Source organism: Denticeps clupeoides, chromosome 14, assembly GCF_900700375.1.
Source record: "Denticeps clupeoides chromosome 14, fDenClu1.1, whole genome shotgun sequence".
NCBI lineage: Eukaryota > Metazoa > Chordata > Actinopteri > Clupeiformes > Denticipitidae > Denticeps > Denticeps clupeoides.
In genome coordinates, this window is record NC_041720.1 from 6,825,749 (window position 1) to 6,835,959 (window position 10,211).

Below are 10,211 nucleotides of genomic sequence, written 5' to 3' on the forward strand. Positions count from 1 at the left end.
TAGACTAGCATTTGACTATTTGATTGTGTGTGTGTAGGTATCGCAGTCTGAAGCACTTTAATTATGACGTATGTCAGAGCTGCTTCTTCTCCGGCCGAACAGCGAAAGGCCATAAACTCAACTATCCTATGGTGGAGTACTGCACCCCGGTGAGTAAACACACGCACACCAGCTCATCTATTTTAGCTCACACACACACACTCTGCATCTAGTTCGTATTTTCTGTCTGAATGGTGAGTTGACCCCAGTGGTCATTCGTGCAGGCGACAGTTCTTGGTTTCGCATGGTGCTGGGGTTTAGTTTCATTTATGCACTGTCAGCTCTGATTGGTCAGCTGTCATGTGACTGAGTGTTGTGCTGTTTGGGTGCTCACTTCAGGTCATGGCTGTCAGGTTGGGAAACACAGCCGCTCTGTGTGTGTGTTTGTGTGTGTGTTGCTTCCTCTCCAATTCTGCCATTGGCTGCACTGTCTCTATTCCCCCATGTACACTTATTAAAGCCAACTCATCTGGCTCAGTGTGAGTGTGTATGTGTGTGGGTGAGATCTATCTTGTCAAGTCCCTAGTCTCTGCCCCCCCCCCCTCCATGGCTTCCCAAAAATAAGCTACAGAAAGTTAGTTTTTGAGGTCATGGCTGTGTGTGGTAAATAACTAAGCCTACACACACACACACACAGGAGCCAATTTCAGACGTTTCTCAAAACCCTCTGTCCAGTTACAGAATGCTGTACTCAGTTTAATAAACCCCTTACTTATGCTTTTATCACTAGTTTCTGATCAAAACTTTTCATATTGTCCCATTGCAATGATTTATCAGCTATTGCAGCATTTATCAGACGCCCTTATCCAGAGCGACTTACAATCAGTAGTTACAGGGACAGTCCCCAACAAAGACACAAAAACCTGTGTCTTCTGGTTCATATGCGAGTGTGTTACCCACTAGGCTACTCCCACCCCCGAGTATGCGGTACCATTAGTGGCACTGGTGTGGTTGTGGGATGCTGGCGTTGATGCAGTACATGACTACAGTCTCTCATTTTATACACATTCTCTCATACTCATGCATAACCTTACATTTTGAGTGTGTGTGTGTTTTGATCCAAGACAACATCGGGGGAGGACATGCGGGATTTCACCAAAGTCCTGAAGAACAAGTTCCGATCAAAGAAGTACTTCAGCAAACACCCGCGCCTAGGCTACCTGCCGGTCCAAACCGTACTGGAGGGGGACAGCCTGGAGACGTGAGTAGTGACGTGTGTTTGCATGGTCTCTTTTGTTGGTGTACATGTAGAAAGTAGTTTATTTGTTGTGTTACGTTTTTTACGTTATTTCGTCCGTATTGTGTGTGTTACGAATGTACTCTTTTTTTTTTTTTTTTTTTTTTTTTTTTTTTTTGCTGGGCTCCCATCCCCCAAACCATCTTTCAGTTTCCAGAGAGCTGAGTCTCTTGAGCTGAAGTCGTGTTGAGAAGTTGGGTTTTCGTGTAGCAGATGCTACGTGTGCTCTGTATTCGGATGTGGAACTCTCAGTGGTTTTGGGATTAAGACATGAGGGTCAGAGAAGACCCCTGCAGTGATCAGACCATTCCTGCGAAGAAAAGCTTTGTTATCAGACAGAGCGGCCTTCTCTCATCTCAGCCTGAGAACGCTGTTAATCTCTGGGGTTTTCGTGATCGCCAGCTCTTTTATGCCTGCTGAATTTGGTTGCAAAAAGCTTCAGAATACATTCATTTCTGGTCCAGCGGTCAAATTACAGTGTGAAGGGTAATACGGGTCTAGACTATTTAGACAATCTGTTTATTTATATATATATATAATGATTATTACTAATATATTATTACTATAATTTGTTTGAGTGTTTGAGAGACACTTACAGATTTGTTTACTCCAATATTTAATTTCAACCCTGGAAATGTGCGGTTAAATTTAGCCTTTAGAGCACTTTTCTTAGTAATTGAAATGGAACATAAATTCTACTTCCGAATGAACCTTACTGTGCAGGAGCATTGTCTGTGAGTGGATGTTTGTGTGTGACCTGTGACCTTTGACCTTTTTCAGTCCCGTCACACTCCTCAGCATGTGTCCAGAGCAGTATGAGTGAGTATCGTGACCTCTGACCCCGCCATGACCGCACAAGCTTGTGCATGCGCTCTCCCCCGCCCCACTCCTCCACCCCCTCCAATCTGCACTACCCATCCATCCACCTATTCATCCCTCCACCAATCCAGTCATTCGGAAGTAACTCTGCCTGGCCAGCCACACACAAGCAGTTTCCACACAAGTGTGCACTTGTGTGTGTGCTTGTGTTAGTTTTCTGTGGGTGTGTGAGTGGATGTGGCTGTGTGTGTGTGATGTTGATCCAGGTTGTTGGTTTTTTTAATAGATTCTCCCAGTCTCCTGATCTCTGTCAAGATGATACACACTCCAGGATAGAGCAGTTTGCCAGCAGGTACACATCTGAGTGCAACACACACACGCACACAAATACACACCTGTCATACTCATATGCTTATAAGGATTGAAACCTAATTTAATTGCATTTTAATTGAAAATCCCGTTTTAGACTCTGGCAGAGTTAGCAGTGAAAAGGCTGCCGTTATTATAAAGGACGGTTCTTGCATTACGCCTGTCCACCCACTGAAAAAATCCAATTAGTGATTTTCCCTGATGTCTGGCAGGAATTGCTAATAAGGGACCTTGTGAGATTGCTAACAACCTGGGATTTAATTTCAGAAAGCCTAGCATATTGTATAATATGGCATATAGATTTCATATGAGTCAAACATTAATCACAATCACACTAGCAGTCTGTAGAACAAATGAAATATGCAGTGGGGAAGAAAACAAAACGTTTTCATGGTTTCATATCCAGGCTAGAGATGAAGATAACTCCAGGAAGTTCCTTTACTGAGAATATATTCTGCTATTACAAGGCTGAAGAAATAGAGAAGAATGGATAAATACAAACGTGTGCACTGACACCACAAACACACCCACAATCGGGCTTCAGCATGGTGCCCTCGGTGCTCCAACTCCCAATTAAATTCCCTACCACAGTAACAGCAGTTATGGACTTAAAGTAAAGACCCAATTAACTGTCAGACCTTTAAGAACCTATTAGATTATTGGTTGAATATAATATATAATTTATAAAGGTTATTGTGGTCTGTGTGTGTGTGTGTGTGTGTCAGGTTGGCTCAGATGGAACGATCCAACGGTTCTCTCCCCACAGACAGCAGCTCTGCTACAGGAAGCATGTAAGTAAACTACAACTCCCATGAGCAACCTGTCAAATTAAAAAACAATAAAAAAACACTTTCAAACACCATCTTAACACACACCTAACTCCTACACACACACACACACACACACACACACACACACACACAGTCAGACTGAGATAGTTAACATGGTATATTTAAGTATAAGTACTATGTAGCTTTTTCTGTTGTTAGGGGTGTGTGAGCAGCTTTCTGTGAAGCTGCTACCACACTCAATTGCTCGCAACTCTGAGGATTTCAACATGGAATCTCCTAATCCAGTCGATGTTATCCGAGATTCATGCAGCATGTACCTGCCTATGAGATGAAAAAAATGATGAACCCATAGCAAGGGTTCTGTAGCAACAATGTGCCATGTTGTAGTATTTAGTTAATTAGTACAAGATTTTGTTGGCATAACATAAATTGAACAGTATGAGTAAAATATGCATGGAACATTATAATTGGCTGTTGCTAAGGGACAAAGTTACACAGCTCAATAACTGCAAGTGGACAAACCTTCAGTAAGATGCAAGCAGCACACTGGTGCTTTGTTGGTGTGTGTTTGCAGGGATGAAGAGCACGCCTTGATCCTACAATACTGTCAGACACTTGGGGGGGAGGGCCTATCCTGCAGTCAGCCGAGTAGCCCCGCCCGGTCAATTCCTAGCTCCACCCATGTTCTGCAGAGCCCCGCCCAGATCCTTCAGGCTGTCGAGAGGGCGGAGCGAGGCGAGCTGGAGCAGGTCATCTTGCATTTGGAGGAGGAGCAGCGGTAAGCTCAGAATTGAATTTCTTGACAAATTCACATTAAAAATGTATTGAGAGAATCTCTTAATTATATTTCAAAATAAATGTCTCATACATAATGCATTAGGTGGTGTTAAATGTTTTAAATCTGCCCTCTTAGATCATTACAGAGAGAGTATGAGGAGCTGAGAGAACAGCAACGAGCCCCTATGATTGGCTGGACCCCAGAGGGGCCTGAAACAGACCTGATGGCGGAAGCTCGTCTCCTACGGCAACACAAGGGCCGACTGGAGGCGCGAATGCAGATACTGGAGGAGCACAACACACAGCTAGAGTCCCAGTTATACAGACTACGACAGCTACTGCAGGTACACACACACACACACAAACTAAAGTGGTTGCACAAACACTTTGAGGTGTAATATATGTAACAACCTCTTTCTGGCACATTTTTCTAATCTTAAACGCAACCTTAACCTCAGTAAGCAAACACAAAGCTTTTAAAATGAGAATTTTTCCTGCTTGTGCAGAAATTTCAGGTGTGAGGACATGTGGTCCAACCCTCAGCCTAAAACCCTGCAACGCGTGCCGGCCGCGCATCCCTCCCTGCGACTGCCTGTCCCTTTTCCATTATTGCAGTGAAAATGGCAGACACCAGCGCAGCATTTAAACGGCCCGCGCCGCGGGAGCGGCGGTCGTGATGAATTAATCATGATCACAACTCTGTCGCGCTGTACGGCCGCGTGGCTGCGACTCGGTCTCGGGCAGCGGGCGGCAGGCCCACTTCCAAAAATAACCGCGACCGCGAGTATGATCCTGCTCTCATAAACAAGGCCATTATCAGCCCACAGTCACAGAGCTTCCAGACAACGCAAGATCCTTTCTGTTTACCGCAAAAGGCCGCTGCCGCTTGAAAATGAGATTAGATAATGAGGAGTTGCCAAGCAACGCGCGCGGTTAAAAAGCCAAGTTCAAACTTCTTACAAACTGTATGTATACTCTAAACATCCAATCAAATCACATTATAGCGTGTAACAAGCAGTGACGACACCTGTAGAGCATCATACGTCTTTTCATGTAATGTCAAGATCATGTAACAAAAAACTTTTTTTTTGTTTGGACTGTGACATCAAATTGCTGTGCGTTTAATAGACAGTATTATGTTAATTCATAAGTTTCTGGCTATTGGGAAAATGGAATGACAACATTGATTTCGTACATACTTGTGCAGTCAACACAACACAAACAAGTGAACATGCAAAAGTCATTTCATGCCAGTTTCTAACTTGACTGGTTAGTCGCATCACTATTTAATCCAGTTTGAGCTTCAGCTCACACACACAGAACATTCTGCCCAACTTGCTGTCTGCCTGTCAGTGAGACACAAAGATCAGAACATGACTTGCCTCCGTTTTCGGTGTAACAAGTGGCTCTCATGTGATTGTGTGTGTGTGTGTGTTATTTATATTGCATGCCACCCGCTGTGGCACTTGACGTATGTTTGTTCCTGCAGATGTCCGTATGAATAATAAATGTCATCTTCATGGTTTAATAATCATTTCTTCCTCTCCCAGTCTGAATCCCGGGTGAACGGCGTATCTTCCCTTTCACAGGAGGCAGCTGCTCTGACCGAACACACAGGTACGTAACACAGGTGCATGCACGCATGTGGTGTGTGTATACGAGTGCGTCTCTGCATGCTGTGTCCCTGGGCTTTGGGGTGGGACCAACAAGGTGAAGAACTCGTGGTGCCATTTGGAGGCTCACCTTGAAATTGGAGTCAAATTGGGTCTGCAGCAAACAGCCACATCACAGCTTTCCATTTATTATTTAATGCATCAAAAATGAGAAGGATAATCCGTAGGGCCACCTGACCCATGTTACTAGGCACTAGAACCACGGTGTCAATGTGATTACATTTAACCTTACATATTGCACATATGGGCAGAGTTACCACCAGTAAGCATCATAACAGGCATGCCACCCCTCTTCATCAGGATCAGTTGCTGTTCAGCACACTGACCATTGCAAACATTTCACACCCTAATCAACTGCAATATCCGACTGTCGAGAGCATAAAAGTCCAGATAAATATTCCAAATGTTCATACCAAACATCCAAAGTGTGTCCCTCCTCACGTGCTCATCAGCATACACAGACACATTTAGATGAACGGAGGGAGTTCACATCCAGAGGTGGTTTTAGTCTGATTTTAGAGGAGGGTGGGATTGACGATGAATGATGTTATCCATGCTAAGTAACACGAAGGAACCCTGGGATTTAATTTCATCCCAGTACCTGCTGTTTGTGCTTCAACCTCACACCTCACATTCCCAGGTTTTTATGTGAAATCAGACTTGATGACTGTGTTTTAAATGTGTGTGCTTCAGATTCCAGCTCAGATCTGGCAGATGTCATGGAGCAGATCAACAACTCATTTCCAGGCAGTGAGTGTCACTTTTTTTTTTATTTATAAAAGAAATCTATTAACCCCAGACCTGGTTGAGGGTATTTAAAGGCCCTAAAAAGACTTTGAAAGCATCTTCATGCTTGCTTCATACTTGATGTGAAATGAAAGTCGGTGAGCGGGATGGTGCTGCTGTGCAGCTTCCTGCTCTTCCAGCTCTAATAGAAACGTTCTGTAGAAACGTCCTGTGGAGAAAGCTGCTGAGCGCAACTCAAATACTTGATTTACATGCGATATTTATAATCTGCCTGTCTGGGTCTGCGAGCAGAATTTGGAACTGCGCTGCAACGTACATTTTTACGCTGTTTATTTTACTGTAAGCCTCAGTCCACCACCAAAGATGTCTCCTTTGACCTCCGATCACAAAATTCAGAGAATTTAAGTCAGGGTGAACCGTTTGCACCAAGTTAGATGTTCCCTCAAGGCATTCTAGAGATACCACATTCACAAGATCGAGACAGATGCCCATAAACCTGATATGTCTCCCAACACAGCTGTTGCCGGCATGGTGGCATAAAAATGTTTGCCAACATTTTCAGTTAGGTGGTCTGTTATGCACAGCGTTGCAAAATGTCACAATTAAAATTAATTGTCCATCTACTGAGTAAGCAAAATTCGTTTATATATAAAACCATGCCTGCAAGCAGGTCAAACATTGTTAAAGTACAGTTCAGTTTTGTTGGCCAGTCTAGTGAAAGTGAGCGTGAAATCGCTCCACCTTATGCTGCATCTTATCTTATGCGGGAAAATACAGCCCGTCTCTGGCCTGATATGAATGATATACTAGCATTTAATGATGTGCATTAACATAGAGCATAGGCTAGTATCACTTTTCGCACCATGAAGCACTTTTTCCAGTAGTTAGCAGGGTAACCACTGCCATCCGCTTCATTATTTATCAGCCTGCTTACGTCTGAGCTGTTCATCATATTTCATCTGCTTTCAAAATGGACAAGTTCATCAGTTACTTGATGACTCAAAACAGCGTACATCAATCTGCCATGAACAAATAGAAAGTTTCACAGACGGCAGCGTGAGTGAAATCAAGTCCTGCCGAAATGAAGTGCAGCAACAGGATGTGTAAAATCACACCCTCGGGGGGGAGAGAACACGACTGAGGGAGAGTTTCTGCGGGAGCTTCCCAATCCGTGATCTGATCCTCACATCTTCCCTGATTTGTGCTTTCAATACGAGCTGTACTCTCGTATCCGGTGGCTCCCTGTAGTGCCAGAGAAGGGGTGTGTGTGTGTGTGTGTGTGTGTGTGTGTGTGTGTGTGTATGTCTCAGTAGTTTGTCTCAGTAGCCTATCTAGTATAGTGCATAGTGAGTGAGAAAGAGATTTCAAATTTGTTTCTGTTCTCTCTCAGCATCAAGCCTGGCATCTCCACCACAGGTACAAATCTGATATAACACTTTCAACAGCACACACACACACACACACACACACACACACTCACTCACTCAAATAGACCATGCTAGTGCTACACCTCAAGATGTGTTTTGTTGTGTCTGTGTGTGTGTGTTCAGGTGAAATGAGCAGCACCTGGACACCAGATGGGTGTAGTCATGGTAACCAGTTGGATGGAGATGGGACCCAAAGACCTGCAGGACCACTCGACTAAACGAAAACAGAAAAGGAGGAATGCACGGCACTGCGTGTTCTATGCAACTGTGGGGTGTGTGTGTGATTTATAAAAATGTGGATGTTTATTGTTTTAGGGTTAGGGAACCTTGTTTTTTCCATTAGTCTATTTGGCACAGAATCATTCCCACCAATCACTGGTTGAGTTGGATTTACTGTTAGATGTATTACAGTACACCACAGTATACACACACACACACACACACACTGTGCACCCTTACAAACATGCACTCCTTTGGCCTTTACACACTGAAATATTTTTAGAAAATGTCATACTTCCTACTGATTCCCTCATGATCGGTGTGTGTGTGAAATCGTGTCATTCCACTCACACACACCTTTAATTCCTCGAGTGCCTGAGCAGCTCATTCCTGTGGAGAGTGTAGAGACGCTGTTCTAGAGTAGGACGTGCTGTCGGCCCCCCGAGGCGGGATCTGTGTATAGCACTATAGCTTAATAGATACTAGCTAAATGTCAATCAGAAGCCATGACTGCCTTGCTACCTCAGACAGTCCCCCACATACACACATTACACACTTTGTTTTGTTCCAAAAGTCACTTACCTACTGATAGACCAGTTAGAAAGCTGCTCTTAAAGATCAACCAAAAGTAGATAGGTATTACACAAAAAAGAAAACAGGGAAAATGGCTTGTAAGGAATAATTTGGCCATTTTCAGCACAGTCCAGGCTGAAATTTTGTTTCTCCTCAGTCCTAATAATGGGCAATAGGGTTGGACTTATATTATTATGATAATTGTGAACAATTTCAAATCTGTTTTTGATTGTAGGATATCAGAAAATCTAAAGTTGACAATTCATGTATGGACCATGGCTTACTGTCAGTTTTCCTGGGTCCACTTCTGAAGTGTTATTCAAGAGCAGAAACCCAATTTTGGAATCCGAACAAGGGTAGTTCACACTTTATTAGATATATCCATAATTGATAATTATGGGGATATTTAATATCAGCCCAAGCCAAATGTGCACTATTTAAATTAAACCATGTAGAATCACAATCACAATACTAGTCACAGACCTGTTATGTCCACACACACACACACACACACACACACACACACACACACAGTTGGAAATACTGTCACAAATTATACAAATTTTAACCTAGTTGGACTGAGGAGCTTCGCCACCATGTAGAAATCAGTGGTGTTTTTACCCCCATTTAAATCAGCTCAGTATTGTGTTGGCTGTGATTATAATACTTTTTATTTTATTTAAAATACATCTGAAAAAAGTGATCATATTATAGTTGCATTCTAGAGTGCAATCAAATATGATATTTTTTTACCAAGTGTTTTAAGAAGAAGAAGAAAAAAAAAAAGGTCAATACTGTGTTCTTGGTTGCAGCAGAAAACAATGTTAAAAAGCAGCTCTGTGATTGGCTGCCTGGCCTGCTGTCCATCCCTCCATCCCAGCCTGTTGTTCTCAGCCCTGTTGTCTTTCGTCTGCATTTTTATAACACTACTACTCACTGCAGGCCGGGGGCCTTCATCCTGTCGATGATGTTGGTGACGGTAACGATGTAATCTACATCCTGGCTGTACTCTTTAGCGAGGTAGATTGAACTTCCACACTACATGTGATATGTCTATATTATGTTTTATCCGGAATAAATTTTTTATAACGAGTGTGGCCTGCCTCTTCCTCTGTGTGTGTAAGTGTGAGTGAGATAATCTGTTTCAGAGTTTGTCCCTGGCACAGTGTTGTGTAACTTTTAATCGACTGCGATGTTCACCAGGGTTTGGTTGCCCTCTACGGTGCCTTGTTCCTGCTTTACCTAAATAATGCAGCAGCGTTTAGAAGTCAGGCGGCTCGGGATGAAAGACCTGACATCTGACAGCCCGAGGGCTGAGGACCCAACAGCTCCACTAAACTCCCGATGTCGCCCTCCGTCCCTATCGCTCCCCGGATCTGCTGCTCCTCTGCTCCGCTAAACGCTCCAGTTCCTGCAGGAGGTTTAAAATGATAAAGCGGGAGGGAGAATGGAGCTGGAGCCGAGGCTCTTGTGACTCTTTTTCATCAACCGTGTAACCGGAGGCAAGCAGAACGGCTTCAGAGTTCACTTCTTGTACTTT

The 10,211-nt window shown here is 43.6% G+C and overlaps 1 protein-coding gene across 6 annotated transcripts in view; it reads left to right on the forward strand.

Moving 5' to 3' along the window:
* Positions 1-9,768, forward strand: part of utrn (utrophin) — an 80,735-nt gene extending 70,967 nt beyond the window's left edge. For 5 of the 6 annotated variants that reach the window (XM_029002431.1, XM_029002433.1, XM_029002432.1 and 2 more), the window contains 11 exons: positions 38-149; positions 1,104-1,240; positions 2,057-2,095; positions 2,382-2,447; positions 3,190-3,255; positions 3,830-4,033; positions 4,169-4,376; positions 5,583-5,649; positions 6,399-6,455; positions 7,843-7,868; positions 8,003-9,768. In XM_029002431.1, the coding sequence (XP_028858264.1) occupies positions 38-149; positions 1,104-1,240; positions 2,057-2,095; positions 2,382-2,447; positions 3,190-3,255; positions 3,830-4,033; positions 4,169-4,376; positions 5,583-5,649; positions 6,399-6,455; positions 7,843-7,868; positions 8,003-8,011 (991 nt within the window). In that variant the 3' untranslated portion in view covers positions 8,012-9,768. The remainder of the gene's footprint in view (positions 1-37; positions 150-1,103; positions 1,241-2,056; positions 2,096-2,381; positions 2,448-3,189; positions 3,256-3,829; positions 4,034-4,168; positions 4,377-5,582; positions 5,650-6,398; positions 6,456-7,842; positions 7,869-8,002) is intronic. The other variant, XM_029002435.1, reaches the window with a different exon arrangement.
* The last annotated feature ends 443 nt before the right edge of the window (positions 9,769-10,211 follow it).